Source organism: Sapajus apella, unplaced genomic scaffold, assembly GCF_009761245.1.
Source record: "Sapajus apella isolate SASKATOON/1434 unplaced genomic scaffold, GSC_monkey_1.0 scaffold15, whole genome shotgun sequence".
In the NCBI taxonomy this organism is placed as follows: Eukaryota; Metazoa; Chordata; class Mammalia; order Primates; family Cebidae; genus Sapajus; species Sapajus apella.
In genome coordinates, this window is record NW_022436955.1 from 11,416,198 (window position 1) to 11,442,165 (window position 25,968).

The window sequence follows — 25,968 nt, forward strand, 5'->3', positions numbered from 1 at the left end:
TCTCTGCCAAGCACAGGCCTGACCTAGAGACTGGCTTTACCTCAAATGTTTGTGTTACCAAGGAAACAATGAAATGGGCATTGAAAGGAAAGGGAAATGGGTAGGAAGAGAACTATTTAAAATCTGGTTACTTAAATCACAGGGAAACTTTGGGTAAGTTAGTTATTTCTCTTTATTAATAAAAATGAAACACTTAGCTGCTCTGCCTGCTGCAAAAAAACCTTACAGAATGTTTTGGGGACCCCTGACTGTAGAAGTTTGAGAGTAACCTTTTCTCCAGCCAAGCACCACATGAGGGACATCTGAGTCTTCGGTCCAAGAACAGCATAGCCTGCTCGAAACCAGCTTTGGACCCGACTGGCGCAGGGGCACGCGCACGAATATTGGGACTGCAGGAGCTATGGGTTCCGCCCAAGCTGGTTAAGGCCGCACAGCTACGAAGAGCAGAAGCGACAGCCATAGCCCCAAAGGGAGGGGGTTTCGTGAGCGGAAACGGCCCAGGGGCCCAGGGAGGGGCAGCTGGGCCAGCTTGGGGCCGGGCCGGGCTCCCACAGAGGCGGGGCCAACCCTCACCCCGGTGCACAGCCTAGGTGGAGCCGAGCCAGCTGAGACCTGGCGACAACTGAGCCCTGACCCTAGCCTGGCGCCAACCTGCAGTGTTCCAGAGGCTTCCGCTAGACCACAATTCTCAGGGGCTTGCCCCGGCAGCCTCCCTCCCTGGCTTAGCCTCACCTCCTGCGCTGGGCCGTGTCTGGGTCTCCGCGCATAGCACACCGGGAATTGTAGTTTTCTTTCGGCGCGCTCATGCCGGAAAGGGGGGCGGTGGGACTGCGTCTCCCAGAGTGCAGTGGGGCGAGCGAGGGAAGGCAGGGGGGAAGGGACAGTCGGTCGCAGACCGCGCTGGGTTGCCGCCGCCGCCGCTGCCGCCATCGTGCCAGCCCCTCGGGTGAGTGTCGGGGCCAGCACGCCGGGGCGGGGGCTGGGCCGCAGGAGCCGCTCTCCGGGCTGCCGGGAGGCTCCGCTGAGAGTCCCCGGGCGGCCCCTCCTCTTCCCCCCCGGCGGCCCGAAGCCGCGCGGGGCCCGGGCCATGTGTCGCGCGCGGCTCCGCCTCCCGCCGGTCCTGTGAGGCAGCGGCCGGGGGGAACGCAGAGAGAGCCAGCCAGGCGCCTATCTGGGCGGTACAGTGCCGGTGGCTGTTGCACCGGCCTGCGCCAAGGCCGGGCCTTTTTCTCTATTCGGAACCATCCGGATGGGGCCTTAGGGCCCCGCCCCGTCTGGCCTGGCCCAGCCTGCGCGAGCCCCGCAAGCTCTGCAGGCTGGCTAGCGGGCAGGTCCCAGCCCCACGTCTTGCTACCCACCTACGAAGGATCCGGGGATGGGCAGCGCCACCCGGCCCGCTCCAGAGTCAGCATGGGTAAGGGCGCCCGCCTGCCGCAGCCGGGGCTTGGGACCCGACCTTAGCCCGGCCGGGGTGTAGGTGAACGCCCCCTGCTTGTTTGCCCCTTGGGAGTGTACGAAAGCTTAGTGCTCCTTCTGTGGAGCCCATACTGGAGTTCTCGCAGGGAGGACAGGGTCAGGGAATATGAGTCGTGAGGGTATTCCACGTGAGCCTTTACCCCTGGCTAGTCTTCATGGAGGATGTGGGCCTGATGGGGTAAGGTGGCCCCTGGCGGGTAGGCCCAGCCGACGCCCTCCTCTATCAGTGACCAGGCCCAGCGGCAACATAGAATTGCCCCGCAGTAGAGGGTGACTTCATAAGAATGGGATGATAAGGTGGGACGTAATGCAGGAGGAGGTAGAATTCAGGGCTGAGGTTCTTGAGCCTAGTGCTAGACAAGAACCTGAGCTGGAAGGGGCCTTGGGGTGAGGCACGTAGATTTCAGACTTTGTGGGGCCCTTCCGAAGCCTGGGTGGCAGAACTAGGGCTGGAAGCTGCAGAAAGTCTGGCTTCACCTCACTTGAATGCTCACTTCCCAGAAGCTGGAGCTGCCTATAAACAGGCAGGAACCTGGTTGCTTTGTTAAATTGCCCTTAATGATGCCGTCAGAGACCCTACCGAGTTCTGACAGAAGGGTTATCTTTGACCAGAGAGTACTATCCTGATAGCCTTTGTAAAAGCACTTCTGATTGAGAGATGATAAATTAAAGAACAGTCCGGAGAAGCCCTTGGACTTGGGGGAGAGATGGCATGTAAAGTCTAGATTCCTCTGAGCCAGTCTTTGTAGAGACTGAAGAAGCAGGTCAGGACGGGTGCAGTGGCTCACTCCTGGAATCCCAGCACTTTGGGACCTTGAGGTGGGCTAATCACGTGAGTTCAGGAGTTTGAGACCATCCTGGCCAACACGGCGAAACCCCATCTCTACTAAAAATACAAAAAAAAGACAAGCTGGGCATGGTTGTGGGTGCCTTTAATCCCAGCTACTTGGGAGGCCTGAGGCAGGAGAATCACTTGAACCCGGGAGGCGGGGGCTGCAGTAAGCCGAGATCGCACCATTGCACTCCAGCCTGGACAACAGAACAAGACTCTTTCAAAAAAAAAAAAGAAAAAAAAAAAAAAAGGCAGCAGCAGCTCAGTCTCTGCAGCCCTGGCCTCAACAGCAAGCAGAATATCAGGGCGCTTAGAAGGGCTGATTGAGACTCAAGGTGAAGAAAGCCAATGCCCCTGCCTTTTTTTTTTCTTCCTCCTTCAACATTTCCTCAGGTAATATTTTTTCCTGTCACTTCTTCCAAGTACTCTTGACTTAGAAGTTTTCTTGTATATGAATTGTTCTGCCTAGTCATTCTCCCTGGTCAGGAAGAACAGGCAAGGATGCTGCTCAGATCCCACCAGGCCCTGTCTTCTCTCTGGATTTAACTTTCCTAGTCCATATCCTGGCCCATGAGCTTGGAAGTCAGGTTCATCCAGGAGGCTCAGGAGAGGCCCACTTTGCCAGTGGAGCTGGGCAATAAGGAGGGACTACCCACAGGATAATGAGGTGAAATCTAGAACTAGAAGCAGTTATTTCAAGACTCTGTAGATTGTCTCAATTGGTACTTTCTAGGACACAGATTTCAGGTGAGCTGGCTTATAGCTATGGCTTAGTTTGCGTATTTCATGGCCCTGGGTGGCTTGATCATGAGAGGTTTTTTTTTGTCTCCCTCCCCCGGTTCCGACAGAGTCTCGCTCTGTCACCCAGGCTGGAGTACCTTTAGTGTGATCTTGGCTCACTGCAACCTCCACCTCCTGGGTTCACACAATTCTCCTGCCTGAGCCTCCCCAGTGGCTGGGACTACAGGTGCACGCCACCACACCCTGCTAATTTTTGTATTTTCAGTAGAGATGGGCTTTCACTATATTGGTCAGGCTGGTTGAACTCCTGACCTCAGGTGATCCACCCACCTCAGCCTTTCAAAGTGCTGGGATTATAGGCCACCAAGCCTGGCCTCTTTTTGTTTTTTTTGAGACTAGATACTGCTTTGTCCCCTAGGCTGGAGTGCAGTGACTCAGCCATGGCCGACTATAGCCTTGACTTCCTTGGCTCAAGTAATCCTCCCACCTCAGTCTCCCAAGTAGCTGGGACTACAGGTATGCATTCCTATGCTCTGCTAATTTTTTTTTTTTTTTTTTTTGTAGTGATAGAATCTCCATATGTTGTCCAGGCTGGTCTCAAACTCCTGAATTCAAGCGTTACTCCCACCTCAGCATTCCAAAGTGCTAGGATTACAGACGTGAACAATTGGCCAATGATCACAAGGGTTTTCTTCAGGATCAAAAAGATACTGTTCCTTCTCCAAGGTTACTCAAGAGTAGGAGGAATTCAGGTCCCTCCCTCTCATTCCAACCTCTAGAAGTTCCCTGTAACTTCTTTGTCTGAGGTCAGCTAGCCATTGCTAGGCATCCTGATCCTGAGAATTTGTTAACCTTTCTGGAACTTGGCAGGCCGTCTAGGTCTCAGATATAAGAGGAGTACTCTGAGGTTCTTCAGGATCTATCTGCATCCTCTATTCACGTAGGGCTGACTTGAAGTGGGAGCTGGCATGCCGTGGTTGGGATATGGCTGCACAAGGATGAGGCAGGATATCAGGATGCCTCAGTTCTCAGTTGGCTCAAAATTATGTCCCTTGATGTGTAGGAACCTATCTGCCTATCACTTTTTTTTTGAGACAGAGTCTTGCGCTGTTTCCCAGGCTGGAGTGCAGTGGTGCCATCTCCGCTCGCTGCAACCTCCACCTCCTGGGTTCAAGCGATTCTCCTGTCTTAGCCTCCCTAGTAGCTGGGATTATAAGTGCCCACCACCATACCCGGCTAATTTTTGTATTTTTAGTAGAGATGGGGTTTCACTATATTGGCCAGGCTGGTCTTGAACTCCTCAAGCAATCCACTCACTTCGGCCTCCCAGAGTACTAGGATTACAGGTATGAGCCACAGGTCCTGGCCAAGCCTATCTCTTCTCTCCGAGTCCTGTTTTGCTTTATTCTGTTGTCTTTGCAGTTGGTGGGTTGGGAGGGGAAGGATTGCTTAAAAGAGACACAGAACAGGCTGGGTGCTACCCAGGAGGCTGAGGCAGGAGAATTGCTTGAGCCTGGGAGGCAGAGGTTGTAGTGAGTCCAGATCGCACCACTGCGCTCCAGTGTGGTGACAGAGCAAGACTCCGTCTCAAAAAAACACAGAATTTTCAAATTTCAGAACTAGAAGCCACCTTATATCAAAAATTTTAGAATATAGCACCAGCTTCAAAGCTGGAGTTTCACCTGAGGCCAGGAGTTCAAAACCAGCCTTGTCAATGTTTCTACAAAAGAAAAAAATAGCCAGTGTGGTTGTGGTGTCTTAAACCTGTAGTCCTAGCTACTCAAGAGGCTGTAGGAGGTCAAGGTTTCCGTTAGCTATGATCATGCGACTGCACTCTAGCCTGGGGACACTTTAGTAAGACCCTGTCTCCAAAAAAAAAGCTAGAATTCCTTTAATGAAACATTAGTATCCCATCCCCCCTCCCCCCCCACCCAGGCTGGGGTAAAGTGGCACAATCTTGGCTCACTGCAACCTCCAACCCCAGGTTCAAGTAGTTCTCCTGCATCAGCCTCTGGAGTGGCTGGGATTATAGGTGCTTGCCATAATACCCAGCTAATTTTTGTATTTCTAGTAGAGATGGGGTTTTGCTATGTTGGCCAGGCTGGTCTCGAATTCCTGATCTCAGGTGATCCACCTGCCTCAGCCTCCCAAAGTGCTGGGATTACAGGTGTGAGCTTTTTTTTTTTTTTTTTTTTTTTTTAAACCTAGGGAGCTTCTGAATGATTAGAGCACCAAAGAGAAAAGGCTGTTAGTGGGCCCACCCTACCCTCCAGTGCCTGGCAGGAACTACAGAGGGAAGTATACTCATGACTGGGCTCAGGAAGGTTTGGGGTCCTTTGAGTGAGACTGTCACCACTCCAAATTGCTGTAGTTGTTCAGTCTAGCTGCTGGCTTCTAGAACTTGCTCCCTTTGGGTCCCCCAGGGATCTGCTGGCTGTCTTCACAGTACCTGGGAATCTCACCAGTCTTCCGAGTATCTGGGATTATAGGCGTCCACCACCACACCCAGCTAATTTTTTTTTTTTTTTTTTAAGACGGGGTTTCACCGTCTTGGTCAGGCTGGTCTTGAACCCCCAACCTCATGTAATCCACCCGCCTTGGCCTCCAAAGTGCTTGGATTACAGGCGTGAGCCACCACGCCCGGCCTACCAGCTAATTTTTTTGTATTTTTACTAGAGACGGGGATTTGCCATCTTGGCCAGGCTGGTCTTGAACTCCTGATCTCGTGATCCACCCCGCTCATCCTCCCAAAGTGTTGGGATTATAGGCTTGAGCCACTGTGCTCAGCCAGGATTTCTTTAAGCTGAGGTTGAGCTGAACCTTGTGCTGGGTCCTGGGCTTTTTTTTTTTTTTTTTCTTTTTTTAATTGATGTTTTGATGAGGCATTTGAAAATGATGTTTGTGTGTTTGGAGTTCAATTTGAGTTGGCTACCCCTTTCTTGGCTTTGAGATTCTGTGATTCTCTCTTCCTTTCATCATACATGGCAGGAATTCTTGAGTCCCTCCCTCAGGGAGCCAGCAGTGTATGGATTATCCCTGGAGTGACTTCTAGTCCATAAGATATTATTTAACCTCTTTTTCCTCGCCCTATCAGCTGGAGTGTGCCCTCCTGGGTAGAATGCTTTGCTTGGGTCTGGGTGTGGCTGGGGACATGTCTTAGCGGCCAAGGGAGAGGGACACAAGGCCTAGGGTAGCCTGCCTATGTGCCCCAGGGCTTCTGCTGCCGGCTGACCAATGGCTGAGCACTTTTTTTCACTGTCTTGGGCGGTACTCATTTGTACTGTACCTGCTGTGTGCCAGTTCCCTAAAGCCCCCAGGCTGGAGACAGAGCCACTATAGGGATGAGGAATCCTCATGAGAGAGGGGTTTCTGAAGGTTGTTTGCCCCAGTGTCATCAGGAAACTGGGGAAATTTTGGAATGTTTGTTTCTAAAGCCTTGGATGATTCCATCAGAGCCAGTGGGTCTCCCCGTGGGAATTGGAAAGCTTGCTGCTCAGGAAGGAGCTCTGTGTGGAGATACTGGTTCCACTTGTAGGTGGTTTCAGGACAAGGAGAATGCAAATTCTCTGTTGTCCCTAAGGTGTAAACCTGCTTTGATCTGCTGAGTAGGTGCTCAGGTTCTTCCATTGTGAGGCTCGAGGAGCTTGCTGATTTCATAAGGGAAGACAAGGCCTGGGCTCCATTCCTTGCCACCTGATTTTTTTTGTTGGGGGGCAGGGGATTGAGAAAATAATTTCATTTCATTGTGGGGAGCGGGCAGACGTCCAGCCTCAGAACTTATGGAACTACTTCTTGGTACTGGAGGCCTTGGTGACCTTGAGCACCTTGAAGTGCACCGTCTTGCTCAGGAGTCAGCATTCACCACTGTGACGATGTCACCAATCTGGACATCCTTGAAGCAGGAGGACAGGTGTATGGACATGTTCTTGTGCCACCTGATTTTGTGACTTAGGTGCCTTTTGCTACTCCACATTGGCTCTCAGCTGTTCCCCATCTCAGCCAGTTTTGTTTTTGCTTTTTGAAATGCAGTCTTGCTCTGTCGCCCAGGCTGGAGTGCAGTGGTACGGTCTCGGCTCACTGCAACCTCCGCCTCCCCGATTCAAGAAATTCTCTGCCTCAGCCTCCTGAGTATCTGGGATTTACGGGTGCTTGCCACGCCGCCTGGCTAATTTTTTTCTTGAGATGGGGCCTTGCTCTATTGCCCAGGCTGGAGTGCAGTCGCGTGATCTCAGTTCACTGTAACCTCCACTTCCTGAGTTTAAGTGATTCTTCTGCCTCAGCCTCCTGAGTAGCTGGGACTACAGGCATTCGGCAGCATTCCCGGCTAATTATTGTGTTTTTATTTTGTTTAGTTTATTTATTTTTATCATGGGAATCATCAAACCATAATAATTATTGTGTTTTTAATAGAGACAGGGTTTCACTATATTGGCCAGGCTGGTGTTGAACTCCTAACCTCATGATCCTCCCATCTTGGCCTCCCAAAGTCCTGGGATTACAGGTGTGAGCCACTGCACCTGGCCCAGTTTTGTTTTGTTTTGTTTTGTTTTTTTGAGTTGGAGTTTTGCTCTTGTTGTCCAGGCTGGAGTGCAATGGCACAGTCCTTGCTCACTGCAACCTCTGTCTCCCAGGTTCAAGCAATTCTCCTGCCTCAGCATCCCAAGCAGCTGGGATTACAGGTGCCTGCCTTGCATAGCTAATGTTTTGTATTTTTAGTAGAGACGGGGTTTCATCATGTTGGCCAGGCTGGTCTTGAACTCCTAACCTACGGTGATCCACACGCCTTGGCCTCCCAAAGTGCTGGGATTATAGGCATGAGCCACTGTGCCTGGCCCCATCTTGGCCAGTTTTTGTGGATATTCTAATGGTGGCTATGCCAGTGGCCTTTTGTGGTCTTAAAGTCTTTCTTTTTTCTTTTTTTGAGACGAAGTTTCGCTCTTGTTGCCCAGGCTGGGGTGCAATGGCATGATCTCTGCTCACTGCAGCCTCCGCTTCCCGGGTTCCAGCGATTCTCCTGCCTCAGCCTCCTGAGTAGCTGGGATTATAGGCATGCGCCATCATGCCCAGCTATTTTTGTATTTTTAGTAGAGACGGGGTTTCTTCATGTTGGTCAGGCTGGTCTCAAATTCCCGACTTTGAGTGATCCACCCACCTCGGCCTCCCAAAGTGCTGGGATTACAGGCATGAGCCACTGTGCCCGGCCTTAAATTCTTTCTTAACCTTTTGGAGTCTTTGTTTCCTTGTCTATAAAGTGAAGATAATCATACCAGCTTCACAGGGCTTATTGTGAGACTCAAGTGAGAGAACACAGAAGTGTTTGACTCACAGGAGGTGTTCCCTCCACCTCCCTCTTGACTCTATGGTCATCCCTTTATTCCTTGCTCTTCTCAGTCTCAGTGTGTCACAACAGTGTTGGTCAGGCCACAGGAGTGGTCACTTGGGGTCTCAAGCTCCACTAGGAGATCCAAGTCCATGTTTACCTGACCAACAAGTTCATGGCCTGAGGCTCAGTTCACGGATGGGAGCTGTGTAGAAGGACTGGGGCCCCAGAGGTCTTCTGAGTCACCAGGGCACGGGAGGTTACATAGGCAGTAAGTGCAGAGTAGAGAGACCAGAATGCAGATCTCAGGATTCAGCTGGGCCAGCCAGGGCAGCACAGTGGCTCTAGAGCTCTCCCTGCAGGCAGAAGAGGAGGAAGGGGCCTTTAGGGTTCCATGGGCACCTAGACCTAAGGTGATAGCCCTAGGAAAGGATTCTGTCCTGGCTAGCCCTCTGGGCTGATTTACTTCATCCTTCAGGCAGGGGAATGGTGGGTCAGGCAGGTTCCATTTCTTGTTCTAGGCCTGCTTCATGGTGTGGGTGGTACCCACCTTCTTCCTAGCTGTTCACCTGGTGTTCACCTAGGAACCCATGCTAACTTCTTACACCTGGGTCTTCCTCTCATACTCTGTTTATTTCCTCCTAACACCCTACAATTACTGATGATGGGACAGAGTCAGAGGGTCACATAACAAGGGAGAGGTGGAGCAGGCTAGAGGCCAGGTCTTTGAGGGTGTGGCTGTGCCTGCTGTTCAGCCACAGCCATCCCTCAGGTCACTAGGACCTTGGGCGTGAGAGAGTATTGGGGCGAAGCCCCACTTGCCGCATGCCATAGACAGCTGGGTGGACAACAAAGAATTGTTTCCTCACAACTTGGACGGGAGATGTGGGTGGAGGGGCACTGGGTCACTAGGCCACTTGAGTGGAGTTTGCCCAGAACTCACTCCTTCAGAGAAGAAGGGCTGGCCTCTCAGCCCAGGCTCTGACACACTCATGCAGTTAGTCAACAAATAGTTATTGAGAGCTGGGCTAGGTACCATGGGAAAAGGGATAACTAGGGGTGCTTGGTCAGGGAGACAGATCATAAACAAATACAAAAATGTGAAAATGTTGTGCAATGGTAAGTGCTAAGAAAACAATACAGGAGGCAAAATGGGTGACTAGACAGCTACTTTATTTATTTATGTTTTAATTGAGACAGAGTCTCGCTTGGTTGCCAAGGCTGGAGTGCAGTAGCATGATCTTGGCTCACTACAATCTCTGCCTCCCAGGTTCAAGTGATTCTACCACCTGAGCCTCCTGAGTAGCTGGGATTATAGGCATGCGCCACCACTGCTGACTAATTTTTGTATTTTTAGTAGAGACGGGGTTTTGCCGTGTTGGCCAGGCTGGTCTTGAAGTCCTGACCTCAAGTGATCCTCCCGCTCAGCTTCCCAAAGTGTTGGGATTACAGGCGTGAGCCACTGTACCTGGCCACTAGACAGCTACTTCAGACCGAGTGGTCAGGGGAGGTGTGGACGAGATGACATTTGAGCTGGCACATATATGACACATGAAGGTCTAGGGAGTAGAGTGGTCCAGATAGAAGGAGCAACAGTTTCAAAGCCCTGCGGTGAGAACAGACTCAGCATGTTCCAGATAGAGCAAAGTGCCTGGTGTGACTGCAGAGGAGGGGAGGGAGTGGCAAGAGATGAGGTTGGACAGCTAGGAGGGCCAGGTCACCTAGGGCCTTGAAGACAGGATAAGTGGTTGAGACTTTGTTCCAGGTGCCATGGGAAGTCATTGAAGGGCCATGGGACAGAATACATAGCATCCCTCCTCAGACCATAAAATCAGTGGGGGCAGTTTTTCCTGAAAGACTGGCACCTGGCAGTGTCTTTCTGTCTGGTTGTTTGCTGCTCTGCCCTCAGGATACTTTTTTTTTTGTGTGCAAGGTCTCATCTCCCTGGCTCAAGCCATCTTCCCACCTCAGCCTCCTGAGTAGCTGGGGCTACAGGCACATGCCACTATGTCCAGCTTTTTTTTTTTTTTTTTCTTTTTCCTGTAGATATGAGGTCTCACTGTGTTGTCCAGGCTGGTCTCAAACTCCTGGGCTTAAGCAGTTCTCCTGCCTTGGACTCCCAGACTGTCCGAGGGATTATAGTCATGATTATAGGCATGAGCCACAACATCCACAAGACACTTTTTATGCTCTGGCTCCAAGGGTTGTTTTCTTTACTTGTTGTTTGTTTTTGTTTTGTTTTTATTTTTTTATTTTTATTTTATTTTTTTTTTTTTTGAGACAGAGTTTCGCTCTTGTTACCCAGGCTGGAGTGCAATGGCACAATCTCGGCTCACTGCAACCTCCGCCTCCCGGGTTCAGGCAATTCTCCTGCCTCAGCCTCCTGAGTAGCTGGGATTACAGGCACGCGCCACCATGCCCAGCTAATTTTTTGTATTTTTAGTAGAGACGGGGTTTCACCATGTTGACCAGGATGGTCTCGATCTCTTGACCTCGTGATCCACCCGCCTCGGCCTCCCAAAGTGCTGGGATTACAGGCTTGAGCCACCGCGCCCGGCCTGTTTTTATTTTTTTGAGACAGAGTCCCTGTGGCCCAGGCTGGAGTACAGTGGGATGTTCTTGGCTCACTGCAACCTCCGTCTCTTGGGTTCAAGCAATTCTCCTGCCTCAGCCTCCCGAGTAGCTGGGATTACAGGCACATGGCACCACACCCAGCTGATTTTTGTATTTTTAGTAGAGATGGGGTTTCACCGTGTTGCCCAGGCTGGTCTTGAGCTCCTGACCTCAGGTGATTCACCCACCTTGGCCTCCCAAAGTGCTGGGATTACAGGCGTGAACCACTGCGCCTGACTTTTTTTTTTTTTTTTTAAACAGTCTCACTCTGTTTCCCAGGCTGGAGTACAGTGGGGCGTTCTTGGCTCACTGCAAACTCCCTCTCTCGGGTTCAAGCAATTCTCCTGACTCAGCCTCACGGGTAGCTAGGATTACAGGTGTACACCACCGAGGCTGGCTAATTTATTGTATTTTTAGTAGAGGCGGGGTTTTACCCATGTTGGCCAGGCTGGTCTTGAACTCCTGACCTTAGGTGATCCACCTGCCTCGGCCTCCCAAAATTCTGGGATTACAGACATGAGCCACCATGCCCAGCCTGTTTGTTCTGAGGCAGAGTCTTGTCCTGTTACTCTTTTTTTTTTTAAGCTTCTAATCTCTTTTTTTTTTTTTTTTTGAGACAGAGTCTCACTCTGTCACCCAGGCTGGAGTGCAGTGGTGTGATCTCGGCTCACCGGTTCAAGCAATTCTCCTGCCCAGCCTCCCAAGTAGCTGGGATTACAGGTACATGCCACCATGCCCCCTAATTTTTTGTATTTTTAGTAGAGACGGGGTTTCACCATGCTGGCCAAGCTGGTCTTGAACTCCTGACCTTGTGATCCGCCCACCTCGGCCTCCCAAAATGCTGGGATTACAGGCATGAGCCACTGTACCTGACCAATGCCTGGCTAATTTTAAATTTTTTGTGGATATGGGACTTTGTTGCTGAGGCTGGTCTGGAACTCCTGGACTCAAGTGATCCTTCTGTTTGGGCATCCCAAAGTGCCGAGATTACAGATGTGAGCTATCATGCCTGAGGGGTTTGGTCCTGAGGGGTTTAAGCGAGACTGGCTGTCAGTCTCCTGGTTGGAGGAGTCCTTTCCAGGCTGTGCTTCAGGACTGTGTTTTTGGCCTTGCTAATAGCATGTGTGGAGATAGCCACGACTCATACCAATTTCAGGCCCCTCACTGCAGGCCGTGCAAATCTGCTGGCATTCCCTTTGCGCCTCAGCAGTGAGCCTTCAGACATGTGAGAATCTTTCTGTGTGCCTGTCTGGAAGGAGTGACATTGTCTTCCCTATCACTCTTCTCCCTCAAGTCTAGCTAGGCTAGGCTCTCTGTCTGCTTTGCTGAGGTGGTAGAACAGGGTGGTTACTTTGAAGGTTTGAGAAAACTGACATCATCCTCCATGAAAACTCCTGTGGCTTGGACTCTGGATTTGATGTGGAACTCTTCTGCCTGTGGCCTTTGTTTGGAAGTGGAAGCCCTGGTTTAGGACTGGCTTGCTCTTCTCTAAGATTGCCAAACTCAGAGCAGTGCTCTCACTGATGTTGTCTGTTTGTTCTTGTCTCCAGGCCCAAGTTGTCATTAGGAGTCCTGACTCTGGAGATACCTCCAAATGTGGTCAGTTCAATTCCACTATCTATGAGCTGCTGACCTAGAGCGAGTTGGAGTTGGCTAACCTCACTGAATCTCCTTTTGGTCATCTCTAACTTGGGGATTGACTCACAGAGTGTGATTACAAACAAGTGCGCATAAGCTCTTTGCACATTTCTTTTCTTTCTTTTTTTTTTGAGACGGAGTCTCCCTCTTGTTGCCAGGCTGGAGTGCAGTGGCACAATCCCAGCTCACTGCAACCTTCACCTCCTGGGTTCAAGTGATTCTCCTGCCTCAGCAGCTGGGACTACAGGTACACGCCAACATGGCCAGCTAATTTTTGTATTTTTAGTAGAGATGTGGTTTCACCATGTTGTCCAGGATGGTTTTGATCTCTTGACCTTGGGATCTGCCTGCCTCAGCCTCCCAAAGTGCAGGGATTACAGACGTGACCCACCGTGCCCGGCCTCTTTGCACATTTCTATGCCTAATATGCATTAGTGAAAATGAAGTGGCTGGGCGCAGTGGCTCACACCTGTAATGTAAGTGCTTTGGGAGGCCGAGGTGGGTGGATCACCTGAGGTCAGGAGTTCAAGACTAGCCTGGCCAACATGGTGAAACCCTGTCTCTACTAAAAATACAAAAGTTATCCGGGCATGGTGGCGCATGCCTGTAATCCCAGCTTCCCAGAAGCAGAGGTTGCAGTAAGCTGAGATCAGGCCATTGCGCTCCAGCCTGGGTGACCAGAGTGAAACTCCATCTCAAAAAAATTAAGGAAAAAAAAGAAAATGAAGTATCCACAGCCAGAAACTGTTATTTTGAGTTTTGTTCTCGGAAACACTTAAAATTGGAGGATAAAATGGAGTTTTCCTGTTGTCTAATGGGATCTCCTGGGTTAGAAGTTTTAAGCTGGGATCTATGGCTGAACAACCAAAAAATTATTCACAAGGCTGTGACATCTCTGTCTCTGTGCAAATGTGTTGGGAGAGGGCCACAGTTGCTGAGACATTCTTAGAGGGTCTTTGCACTCACAGAGACCAAAATGTCAGTGAAGGCTGTGGTCAGTGGGTAAGAGATCATCAGAGTCTTTTCTGCTTTTCAAGGAGCCTGGCCTCAGTCAGCCTGTGGACTGTTGGGGTGAAGCAGGAGATGGGGTGGTCAGTGGCCCTCTCACAAGAGCTGTAGGAGAAGCTGTCATGATAGTCAGTCCCCCATCTAATGTGAGGCTGCCTCTGAGCCCATGCTTCTTTTGTTTCTTTCCAGCTTGTTACTTGCACAGTAAATGTTTAGACGGTCAGGACTTGCTGGCTATTCTGGGGGAACATCCTCACAGTCTGTCCTGGACCCCTGTCCCATGTTGCATGGAGTTAGGAGAGGGGCTATGCACTCTTGCTTGATTTTTTTTTTTTTTTGGACTCAAGAGTGCTCCCTCCCATCCATGACTTGAAAGCTTTGTGGAAGGTTTGGAGTCAGAAACTGTAAGTTCTTGTTTGTTGTGCCATGTTCTGTGCTGGGAGACAGGGTTTCAGTGGGTGGGGGTGTGTGTGGCAAAAACCACACCAGAACCTCACAGCCCAGAACCACGGTGCTCTCAGGTAGAGGAGTAGGGCCTGGGTGTGTTGGTAGGAGTTTGCATGTGTGGGTGGGGGGTCAAAATTTGAATCTGAGAAGGAGTTCCCAACTAGGTGGAGTCTCAGTGGTGACTTGGATGAAGAGCAGAATTGACTGAGCAGATGTGGGTAGGGTAGAGATTGCAGGAGGGAACTTGCCCGTGCACAAAACACTGTGAGGGCCGGGGATGAGGGCCAGGTGTGGTGGCTCATGCCTGTAATCCCAATACTTTGGGAGGCTGAGGCAGGTGGATCATCTGAGGTCAGGAGTTCGAGACCAGCCTTGTTAACATGGTGAAACCCGTTTCTACTAAAAATAGAAAAAATTAGCCAGGCCTAGTGGTGTGCACCTATAATCCCAGCTACTCGGGAGGCTGAGGCAGGAGAATTGGTTGAACCCCGGAGGTGGAGGTTGCAGTAAGCCGAGATTGTGTCATTGCAGTCCAGCTTGGGCAACAAGAGGGGAACTGTCTCAAAGGAAAAAAAAAAAAAACAAAAAAAATGGTGAGCAGGCTCTAGGCAGATTCTACACACATGTCTGTGTGTGTAGCTAGATCGAGGTAGGAGAGAATGGCCAGGGAGATGGGGATGAGTGTGGATGGTTACCTGTGAAGCTTAGGGGTTTGACCTTTAAGCCAAAAGCAAGGGTGTTGTACGGGAGGAGTATGGTCAGCTTTGTGGTTTTTGAGCTCAGGGATGCAGAGTTAGCAGAAAGAAGAGATGGGCCTTGACCAGAGGACCCAGTGTCAGCACTGATGTAACAGATGAACTTAGGGCAAGACCCATTGATATCACTGGATGACAGTGAGTCTGACCATGTGGCTGTTGTGATCACTACACGGAAATAAACACAAGATGGTGAAGCAGGCCTCAATCCACTTAGTTTTGAAGGCTGCTTATTTTTTGGGAGCTCCTGATCTGTCCTATTCCTCAGAGAGATTACTCTTCCCCACTCTGCCCTGCTCTACCAGGCCAAAGGGTCCTTTCCTTCCTTTATCCCTCCACCCCTTTTACCTCTACCACTACTTCAGTCAAGGAGTTTTTGTATCAGCAAGTTATCACAGGCTGGGCGTGATAGCACATGCCTGTAATCCCAAGCACTTTGGGAGGCCAAGCTGTGGATCACTTGAGTTCAGGAGTTTAAGACCAGCCTGAGCAATATGGCGAAGCCTGGTCTCTACAGAAAATACAAAAAGCAGCCTTGGGAAGTGGAAGTGGGAGGATTGCTTGAGTCCTGGAGGTCCAGGCTACAGGGAGCTGAGATGGCACCACTGCACCCTAACTTGGGGGACAGAACGAGACCCTTTTCATGCCCCGAAACATTTGCTGGTGCTGTTTCTTCTGGTTGGCATATGCTTTCTGAGGACTGCCCAACTTTGCTGTGAGCCAAGGGTAGAAGGAGACATGGCCCTTACCCATTCCTCCAGCTTTTCCCCTACCCTCAGAGCTCTTAGGCACTGGGTATGGCATCTTGGAAGCTGCAGCAGGGTCAGGGCACATTGAATGACATAGCAAGTACCAGGGTGGAAGGGGCAGAAATGCCAGGGGCGGGAGCTGTGCTCTGCCTTAGGTACTCTTTAAGTTTCTATGTGGGTACAGCCAGAGTCTGACCCTTTGGAAGTGTGACCAAGACCACAGCTAAGACTAGATGATGGTCCTGTGCTTTCCCCACTTGTTGATTTGTTTCTTGGCAGAGTATGAACTGGGACACACCTTGTGTTCCTGTGTGGCAGGCGTGACTGGATCTAAGCTTTCTCCTCTGCTTGCTTTAGATTTTCCTGGACGTTTCTTAGTCATCCCAGAACTGAGCTTCTATTTTTAATGCCACTACCTCCTAGGGGACCTAAAATAAAGCTGGCTTAGCTTCCTGGTCCCTCATTGGCTTGGTGTTGGTCACAGGGTGGGAGATTGGCTGCTTTGTCACTGTTCCCCTAAACAGTTCCTCCCCACTGGCTCCTCTGGCTTTGGGTGAGGTCACAGGGACTGCAGTGAGCTAGCACTTAACCATGTTGAGCTGAGGGGCTTTACCATGTTCCCTTAGAGAAGCTTCTTGATCACCGGTGCTGTCAGGTTGCCATCCCTATCTTACAGTGGAGGTGGCTGAGGCCCTAAGAAGGGCGGTGACTTGCATCAGATCCCACTACTGTGAATGCTTGTCTGCTGGGGTAGAACCTACCTCCTCATTGCTTTGGTTCAGAGTCCTATTATCAGGACAGAGCGGGTGGGCTCCTCTACAGTCGGGGCCAGCCACAGAACAACACGTGGCTCTGTAGTCAGGGGATCTGCAGCAGCGAGATGTGGGCTTCCCTACTTGGGAGGGGCCCAAGTGGCTCTCCCCTCTGGAGCTTGAGTTTTCCATCCAATATCCTTACAGCCATGGTCTCTAGTTGGAAGGGGATATCCCCTCCCTCTCAAGAGACCCTAGAGAGAGAGCTCCTTGGGGTGAAAGCAATGCTGGGATGAAGGATGTGAAGAGATGACACGTTTCCCCCTCACAGCCTCCATCTCTGCTTCCCACAACCCTCAGCTTTCCCTTTGATCCTTGAACTCACATCCCCAGCTCTGAAGTGGGTAGAAGTCACTCCCATCAATGAAGAAATATCCTAGAAAGGGCCAGGTCAGGTATCACCTGGCCTTTGGGCTGTAAACTGTCCCCATGAGACTAAGGGGGTCACTTGCTGTTTTTGTCAGAAGAGGGGCCTTGAGAATCTTCTCCCACCCCTCACTGGGTCTTCCTCTATCTGTCAGCATAGCTCTGGGACAGTGTTGGGGACCTGAGGGCTGTAATATAAAACAGTACACACACATACAGATAGCAGTTGTTCTGGGCTGTAAAGTGGGAAGAACAGCAATAACTCTGACCTTGCAGGTTGTTGAGAGGATTACATGGAAAGATATTGGAGGAGTTATAGCTAGTGCTTGACTTAGGACCACGGTCGGGACCGCGGACCGGTCGTAACACGATTTGGTCGTAAGTGGAGTAGGCTATATGTACAGTTGAAATGGTGCACGCGGAGATGGTAGTGCTGCCGGAAGCTGGTCTGCACTGTCGTATGCCCAGCTGGGCAACGTTTGCACTGCCAGATACGGAGCAGTCGTGGCTAGCGATTGTGGTCGTAAAGTCAAATGGTCATAAGTTGCATAGGTGGTAAGTCGATCAATACCTGTATCTCCTCCCGTAAAGTGTCTCCTCGTATTGGGCTTTAAAGGGCCTGCTCTGTCCTTTCTTTGTTGTAGACCCACCCTCAGCACCCCTCCTGTGTGCTCCACAACCCTGGCACCTGTGTGTCTCATTAACCAAGAACTCAAAGGAAAGGCCAGGTCTGGTCTACCTCTGGGCTCCCATCACCGGTCTGGCTTGGGAGTGGTGTCCTACCAGTTCCCGAGGGCCTCTCCATGTTCTCTGAGGGAACAGATCTCAGCAAAGGACTCCAGGAAGGCCAGCAAGGGGTGGGGGTCAGTGGCTGGTCACCTCCTACTCTTGTGGTACCAATGCTTCCCTCCCTGTCTCATTGGTCTTGCAGGTCTCTGTGAGGCCGGGTGACGCTCCAGAATGGGAGACAAGCCAATTTGGGAGCAGATTGGATCCAGCTTCATTCAACATTATTACCAGTTATTTGATAATGATAGAACCCAACTAGGCGCAATTTACGTAAGTCTCCAGCTCTAGGGCCAGATAGGACCCCGGAGGATCAATTTGGATGTTGGGCCAGTGTGTTCAGTTCACAAGTTCCGGCAGCCCTATTTGGACTGGCTACCCCTCTCCATCTGAGCTTTTGTCCAAGGGACAGGAGCCTGAGGACTGGTCCAACTAACTACCTGGTGTATGCTTTTCTTTCTTTCATCTGCCACAAGAGTGGGAATCCTGCTATTCTGGGCAGGGTGTTCTGGGCTTGCCATTCCATGTGACTAGTGCTTGTCATGGCACGTGGTTTTGGATTGGGCAGCAACAGGCAGAGGTTAGGGCTCATGGTGCCCTCTGGAGGCAGCAGCCATGAGCATCTTCAGTGCAAAGCTGAGCTCTTTGGGAGGCCTGGGTCCAGCTTCCTTTTGGATCCAAAAGTTCCTGAATGCTCACGGGAAACAAATGGAGTTAGCCCAGGGAGGCTGATATGTCCTTTGACAAACCTTTAATGCAGGCATTGTTTGCCGCTCTTTTTTTTTTTTTTTTTGAGACGGAGTTTCGCTCTTGTTACCCAGGCTGGAGTGCAATGGTGTGATCTCGGCTCACTGCAACCTCCGCCTCCTGCGTTCAGGCAATTCTCCTGCCTCAGCCTCCCGAGTAGCTGAGATTACAGGCACACACCACCATGCCCAGCTAATGTTTTGTATTTTTGGTGGAGACGGGGTTTCACCATGTTGACCAGGATGGTCTCGATCTCTTGACCTCGTGATCCACCCGCCTCGGCCTCCCAAAGTGCTGGGATTACAGGCTTGAGCCACCGCGCCCGGCCTTTTGCCGCTCTTTTAATGATGTTCATGTACACCAAGAACTAAATTGTACTTGACCTTGCCAGAGATTCTGTCGCAAAAATGTGATTGATTAGGCAGGTGAGCCCAGGTTGGGAGTGATAGGAGTAATCTAGACACAGTCTCAGAGTCTGATTGGGCTGAGCGTCCACAGTCTTCTGTGTCTTTCTCCAAAAAGTAAGGGTCCCTTCAGAAATTTTGGAAAAAATAAAGAAATCTTATTAGTGGAAGACCAATTCCAGCACAGATATTATTTGATTGTTGTCATTACAGTAGATATTTTTTTTTTTTCTTTTTTGAGACAGTCTCATTCTGTTATCCAGGCTGGAGTGCAGTGGGGTGATCTTCACTCACTGAAACCTCTGCCCCCTGGGTTCAAGTGATTCTTGTGCCTCAGCCTCAGGAGTAGCTGAGACTATAGGTGCTGCCATCATGCCTGACTAACTTTTTCTTTTTCTTTTTTTTGAGACAGAGTCTCACTCTGTCACTCAGGCTGGAGTACAATAGCACAAGCTTGACTGACTGCAATGTCTGCCCCTTGGGTTGAAGCTATTCTCCTGTCTCAGCCTTCCAAGTATCTGGCACACCTGGCTAATTTTTGTATTTTTTAGTAGAGATGGGGTTTCATCATGTTGGCCAGGCTGGTCTTGAACTCCTGACCTCAGGTGATTTGCCTGCCTCAACCTCCCAAAGTAGGATTACAAATCCCTCTAAAAGCTGGGATTACAGGCATGAGCCACCGCACCTGGCTATGCCTGACTAGTTTTTGTATTTTTACTAGAGGTGACATTTCACCATGTTGGCCAGCCTGGTCTCCCAACTCCTGACCTCAGGTGATCCGCCTGCCTTGGTCTCCCAAAGTGCTGGGATTACAGGTGTGAGCCACCGCACCCAGCCTAGAGTTTTCAAAAACTTGAAGTGATCTGAGCTGAGATCCTGGGACTTCTGCCTCATTCTCTCTCTCTCTCTTTTTTTTTTTTTTTTTTGAGACGGAGTCTCGCTCTTGTTACCCAGGCTGGAGTGCAATGGCGCGATCTCGGCTCACCGCAACCTCCGCCTCCTGGGTTCAGGCAATTCTCCTGCCTCAACCTCCTGAGTAGCTGGGATTACAGGCACACACCACCATGCCCAGCTAATTTTTTTTTGTATTTTTAGTAGAGACGGGGTTTCACCATGCTGACCAGGATGGTCTCGATCTCTTGACCTCGTGATCCACCCGCCTCGGCCTCCCAAAGTGCTGGGATTACAGGCTTGAGCCACCGCGCCCGGCTCTCTCTCTCTTTTTTTTGAGACAAAGTCTGTCTCTGTCACCCAGGCTAGAGTGTATTCTTGTGATTTTGGCTCACTGCAACCTCCACCTCCCAGGTTCAAGTGATTCTCATGCCTTAGCCTCCCAAGTACCTGGGGTTACAGTTGCGCACCACCACACCGGCTAATTTTTGTATTTTTAGTAGAGCTGGAGTTTCACCATGTTGGTCAGGCTGATGTGGAACTCCTGACCTCAAGCAATCTGGCTGCCTCAGCCTCCCAAAGTGCTGTGATTACAGGCATGAGCCACCACACCTGGCCTCATTATCTCTTAAAGCATGCCTGAGCCACAGAAGAGAGTTAACAAGGTCTCAAAAGAACAATTTATATTTATTATTTTGTAATCCTCAGCACATTAGCCCTTTGAAAGTTAGGAAACTGAGAATCAGAGCAATAACTTACCTAATGTCACAGCTAGTAAGTAGTGGAGGCCCTTTTGAGTTCTGCCCTTGAAAGCTGTGAAAGGGAAGATTTGAGGGGGAAATGAGCTAGTGGGTTACATGTGAGATTTTGCTTCTTGATGGTAAGGAGGGTCCCAAACTAGGCCTTTGGAGGCCTTTTTAGCCTCCATCTCTCCGTGACCCCATGGGTATCCAGAAAGCTAGCTAGAAAGGCCACAGTGGAACTCAGCTTGGGCCCTAGAGGGTGATGAATGTGGAATTTTTCCGAGTTGTTTCTGATTACTTTTATTTATTTATTTATGTTTGAGGCAGAGTCTTGCTCTGTCACCCAGGCTGGAGTGCAGTGGCATGACCTTGGCTCACTGCAACTTCCACCTCCCAGGTTCAAGTGATTCTCCTGCCTCAGCCTCCCGAGTAGCTGGGATTACAGGCGCTTGCCACCATGACCTGCTAATTTTTTTTTTTTTGTATTTTTAGCAGAGATGGGGTTTCAGTGGCATGATCTCGGCTCACTGAAACCTCTGCCTCCCCAGTTCAAGCAATTCTTCTGCCTCGGCCACTTGAGTAGTTGGGACTACAGGCTTGTGCCACAACACCTGGCTAATTTTTGTATTTTTAGTAGAGACAGGGTTTCACCAAGTTGGCCAGGATGATCTCAATCTCCTGACCCAGTGATCCGCATGCCTCAGCCTCCCAAAGTGCTGGAATTACAGGCATGAGCCACCACGCCCACCCCCATATAACTTTTTAAATACAATGGGAAGTATATTTTATTAAATAATCTTTCTGAGCCTAGACCCATGGGACAATGAGGTATAATTGAAGAGGTTGATAGTATAAATTTGGCGACTATACTCAGTTCCCCTCTTTACAGACAGGGAAACTGAAGTGTGGCCACATTTCTCCAAGCAAGGCCCTTTTCATAGTCTTTCCAGGGCCTTGGAGTTACTTGTGCTTTTAGGACCCAACCCTGGGGTTTCCTGTGCGTTTTTCAGATTGATGCGTCATGCCTTACGTGGGAAGGACAACAGTTCCAGGGGAAAGCTGCCATTGTGGAGAAGTTGTCTGTAAGTAGGGGCGAAAGCCAGGGTGCAGGTGGCTCTTTTCCCATTCCTGGCCTTGGTTGTCCTACCTCCAACTCTCTGTCTTGCAGAGCCTTCCATTCCAGAAAATCCAGCACAGCATCACGGCGCAGGACCATCAGCCCACGCCAGATAGCTGCATCATCAGCATGGTTGTGGGCCAGCTTAAGGTAATGTTGCTGCCACGGAGGGACAGCCTTGTGCCCCTGTTTTCCCTGTGGATGTGACCTGCTTATCTAGGCACACTCAGACAAAATTACTGTCTAGTGCTGCGTAGTTCAATACACTAGGCATTAGCTACATGTAGGTTGCAATTTTTGAGTTACATTAATCAAGATTAAATAAAATTAAAACATATTTCTTCGGTTGTGCTAGCCATATAGAACATTTTTGTGACTGGAGAACATCCTATTGGCAGACACTGGTCTAGAGCCGTTATCTGGAAAAGAGAGAGGTATAGGAGCAGGATGGGACTGGGATACCAAGCTACTAGGCTCATACTCTGCCCCAAGGTCAAAGTGGACAGGCCGGCTGGGTGCTGAGAGGCAGTCCCCTACTACAGCCCTTGCTGCCACTCAGGCTAGCTGCTGGCTCTTTACCTGCTGAGCAAAGCAGATTCCTGGAACTCCTAGTTTTCTTTTTTTTTTTTTTTGAGATGGAGTCTTGCTCTTGCTGCCCAGGCTAGAGTGCAATGGCGCAATCTCGGCTCACCAAAACCTCTGCCTCCCGAGTTCATGTGATTCTTCTGCCTCAGCCTCCCGAGTAGCTAGGGTTACAGGCGCCTGCCACCATGCCCGGCTAATTGTTTTTATTTTTTTATTTTTTAAAAATTTTACTTTTGGCCGGGCGCGGTGGCTCACGCCTGTAATCCCAGCACTTTGGGAGGCCGAGGCGGGTGGATCACGAGGTCAAGAGATCGAGACCATCCTGGTCAACATGGTGAAACCCCGTCTCTACTAAAAATACAAAAAAAATTAGCTGGGCATGGTGGTGCGTGCCTGTAATCCCAGCTACTCAGGAGGCTGAGGCAGGAGAATTGCCTGAACCCAGGAGGCGGAGGTTGCGGTGAGCCGAGATCGCGCCATTGCACTCCAGCCTGGGTAACAAGAGCTAAACTAAGTCTCAAAAAAAAAAAAAAAAAAAATCTTATTTTTTCTCTTTATTTCATTAATTTTTTTATTTTTATTTTTTTCCTTTTTCCCCTGCCCCCAATTTTTTGTATTTTTAGTAGAGGTGGTTTTGCAGTGTTGGCCAGGCTGGTCTTGAACTGACATCAGGTGATCCACCTGCCTTGGCCTCCCAAAGTGCTGGGATTGTAGGGGTGAGCCACCATGCCCGGCCTGGAACTCCTATTTCTCTTTGCATTTTCCTTTTCCCTTCTCAAATCCTGTTATTCTCAAAGACTTTCTGTGGTCCCTCAGATACCCCAAGAACTCTCCAAGCACCTGTTGTGTTTCAGCGTATTAAAGCCAGATTCTGTGTTCAAAAAGCTCCTTCTTCCCAAAAAAAAGCAGGACAAATTGGCTGCCTCTCAGCCTGGCCTTGTGTCTCATGATAACATGGTCACATGCTCACTCTCTCTAGGCTAGCTGGGGCACGGCTTCCTGAGTCCAGAATGGGTGTGTAGGTGGTCCTGTAGGGCTCTGCGGTGGACGCAGACACCTGCCTTCTGGCCTGGACTTTCCTTTCAGTTTCTCCTGCCTGTCCAAGATGTCCTGCTCAGAGCCTGTGCCTTAACAGGCACAGAATTCAGGAGGTCTCTGTAGGGAGCTCAGAGCCCACTTTCTCAGGCTGGGGTAGTAAGCACTGCTCCTTCCCACCTGGCTTCAGTTTCTTTCTGGTGATTCTCTCCAAATCAGAGCTCCGAAACAACTGATTTGTTTCCTTGCTGAGGATAACTCCCAGAAAGCAGGTGATTGTTAGAGTCAGTGCTGGTTAGCTAGGCCTGTTTTAACTAGGCTTCATTCTGGATTTCTGAGTTTAGCTTCGGGTTTCTTGCCTTTTTTTTTTTTTTTTCCATTGAAAATACTGTTTATTACATGACAGGAAACATCATCGGATGGTGAACCTATGTTTCCAAGATTGTTTGCAGTTCTTTTGATACTCTAAGTTATTTAGTAAATACTATGGGATTTGTTTCAGAATTGTGATCACTTGTGCCCAAAGATACGTGCTTGGAGGCATATGCATCCTCTGCTCTTTGCTATAGCTAAGGGTGAATTATTGTGTAGTTTAAGCACACATAGCAGTAGGTGTGGCTGACTGTTGGCCTTCATGTGCCCAGGGCATTGCTTCGTACATTATATCAATTCACATTCACAAGTACCCCTTGGCTATACTGGGATTTGAGTTCAGGACAGTAGGGCCTGATCCCAAAGTCCACAGTTTTTTGCTCTGTTCCCCTACTACTGAACTCTCTTCCTGTTCCTTGATTCCCTTACTGAATCCTCTTCCTTCTCTCTCTTTACAGGCGGATGAAGACCCCATCATGGGGTTCCACCAGATGTTCCTATTAAAGAACATCAATGATGCTTGGGTTTGCACCAATGACATGTTCAGGCTCGCCCTGCACAACTTCGGCTGACCTTTTCTCAGCCAGGCACTCACGCTGTTTCCTCCTCCCTCCTCTTCCCAGTACTATTCCCACTCCTCCAGATGCTCCAAATATCATGCACAAATGAGCAGGGCCGCGGCGGGAGTGGGCGCAGTGCGCTGCTGCCACCAAGGTGTTGTGCATGATGTTTGGATGCTAGACTAGTTGCATCTGACGGGAGAAGTTTGTGTTGTACCAGCGCATGCCTTGGAAAGACTTAAGTAATGCAAAAGGTTGTCCTTTTTTTTTTTTTAATCTACTGACAAGTTGCTCTAGTAACCCAAAGACGTGAAGGAGAAAGCAGCTGCCTCACCGCCCAGACGTTGATTTGTTCAGATGTTTCAATGCCTCATGATACAATAAAACCACAAAAATTTTCTTAACAGTTTAAATTGTTTTAATGAGTTTACTAGTTGGCTGGGCATCAAAAGCCACCTTGACGCATTGTCTCTTTCATGTCTCACCCTCCCACTTCGGCCCCAACTCTGAATACCTGTTGCAGCGAGAAACTGCTAAAGCAGCACTCCCAGCTAGCCTCTCAGAAGCCCTGCAGGGCAGTTCCTCCCACCCCGCAGGGCAACTGGTCATGGGAAAGCAGGCAGGGAGAGCTCAGGTCTGGCCTGAAGCTTCTTGCACTGAAGCCTGTGCAGTCAGTTCTGATACCTCCTGTGACTTCTGCTCTGGGTAGGTTCAGGGCTCTAGCAGCAAGAGAGATGATCCTGAATCCTGTTGAAGCTGGAGAGGCCCTCTGGGCTGAGGTCCCAGCAATATGAAGGGAGAGGCCTGCTATATCCCCAGGAGGATCAGGATCATATCCAGGTTGCCCCACATACACCAAGCCAGGCAGAAGGCAGTTCAGCTCCTGTCCCACCAGCTTTGGATATCATTACGCAAAGGCCAGTACCCAGCAGAGCCAGCCTCCACTGCCCACAGAGCCAGGCCCAGTTGGGTTGGAGTATAGGTCAGGAGCTGTGGAAGGAGGCAGTCTGGGTGTGAGAGACTCATGCCTTAGAGACCTCAACCCTCAGACCTCTGCAGGGACACTGCAGGCCTCTCTTACTTCCTTCCTCAGCATACAGACTTCATGCTCTCTTCAAATCCCAGGAAGTCTTAGGTATTAGGGCAGTTTCTGTTTCTCTGTTTTGGGGACAAAGGCCTTGCCTAGTATAAATCTAGCCCCTCAGCCCACAGACCTCTGGAGGGTATAAACTGAGTGGCAATGTAGCAACCATAGGCTAGAACCAAACCCAGGATTTGGGTCAGTGCCCTGTTAGGGGTTTTAGGATTGGTAAGAATACCACAGCTAAATCTGACCTGTAAAAAGATAGCCTTCCCCTCTTCCACTATGGGTGGAGGCTAAGGACCTCCTCAAATCCCAAAGGTTGCCTGGCGACACTGGGCACAGGGCTGGATGATGTGCTGTTTGAGAGGACAGCATGCCCAGGAGATTTCAGGGAATGATCTCTAGGCTGGTGTGTATTTGGAGAAGTGGGGGTGGGGAAGAGGTAGGTACCTGCTGCCTCAAACCACCCTGTATAAAATCTGCAATACAGCTTCTTCATGTACCTGTGCCTGAACTGTCTGCAATAAAAAGGAATTTGTAAACTGTGGTTTCTTTCTTCCAACCTGAGGGTGTCAGGTGGGACAAGGGGGTGCTGGGGGACAGTAGGGAACAATGATTATTGTGGTGGGACCATCTCCCCTACTCTTGCAATTCCTGGGTTTTATGGCCTCGACTGTCGCCTCAGGCCTTGAGTTATTACAACCCATTCCCCGAAGGGAACCTGAGGCTCCTGCCAATTCAGCTTATTCTGGGAGTCTGAGGGACCTTAGCACGGGCGGCTGAGTTGACCCCATCCTAGAACCATCAGAGTCCACGCTCTGGGAGTGGGCAGGGACCAGGCGGCTTCTGAGTAGAGTAGGGCTCTGGGTGGCCCAATGCGTGGACGC

At 50.2% G+C, this 25,968-nt stretch overlaps 1 protein-coding gene across 3 annotated transcripts; it reads left to right on the forward strand.

Annotated features, from left to right (window-relative positions):
• Nucleotides 1-697: 697 nt before the first annotated feature.
• NUTF2 (nuclear transport factor 2) lies at nucleotides 698-25,623 on the forward strand. 3 transcript variants are annotated; one of them, XM_032283774.1, is made up of 6 exons: nucleotides 843-946; nucleotides 12,533-12,581; nucleotides 17,689-17,816; nucleotides 21,339-21,410; nucleotides 21,497-21,595; nucleotides 23,896-25,623. In XM_032283774.1, exons 3-6 carry the CDS (start codon nucleotides 17,718-17,720, stop codon nucleotides 24,007-24,009), a joined length of 384 nt encoding a protein of 127 aa, XP_032139665.1. In that variant the 5' UTR covers nucleotides 843-946; nucleotides 12,533-12,581; nucleotides 17,689-17,717; the 3' UTR covers nucleotides 24,010-25,623. The 3 variants fall into 3 exon arrangements, with proteins under 3 accessions (XP_032139663.1, XP_032139665.1, XP_032139664.1); XM_032283772.1 differs by lacking the exon at nucleotides 12,533-12,581 and having other exon boundaries at nucleotides 698-946; XM_032283773.1 differs by lacking the exons at nucleotides 843-946; nucleotides 12,533-12,581 and adding an exon at nucleotides 974-1,414.
• Nucleotides 25,624-25,968: the final 345 nt, after the last annotated feature.

What these genes read in the sequence shown, in the direction of transcription:
- NUTF2 (XM_032283772.1), top strand. Translation starts at nt 17,718, where the DNA reads ATGGGAGACAAGCCAATTTGGGAGCAGATTGGATCCAGCTTCATTCAA. An exon ending in CCCAACTAGGCGCAATTTAC is followed by an intron (nt 17,817 to 21,338) that starts GTAAGTCTCCAG and finishes TGCGTTTTTCAG; the next exon opens with ATTGATGCGTCATGCCTTAC. An exon ending in CCATTGTGGAGAAGTTGTCT is followed by an intron (nt 21,411 to 21,496) that starts GTAAGTAGGGGC and finishes TCTGTCTTGCAG; the next exon opens with AGCCTTCCATTCCAGAAAAT.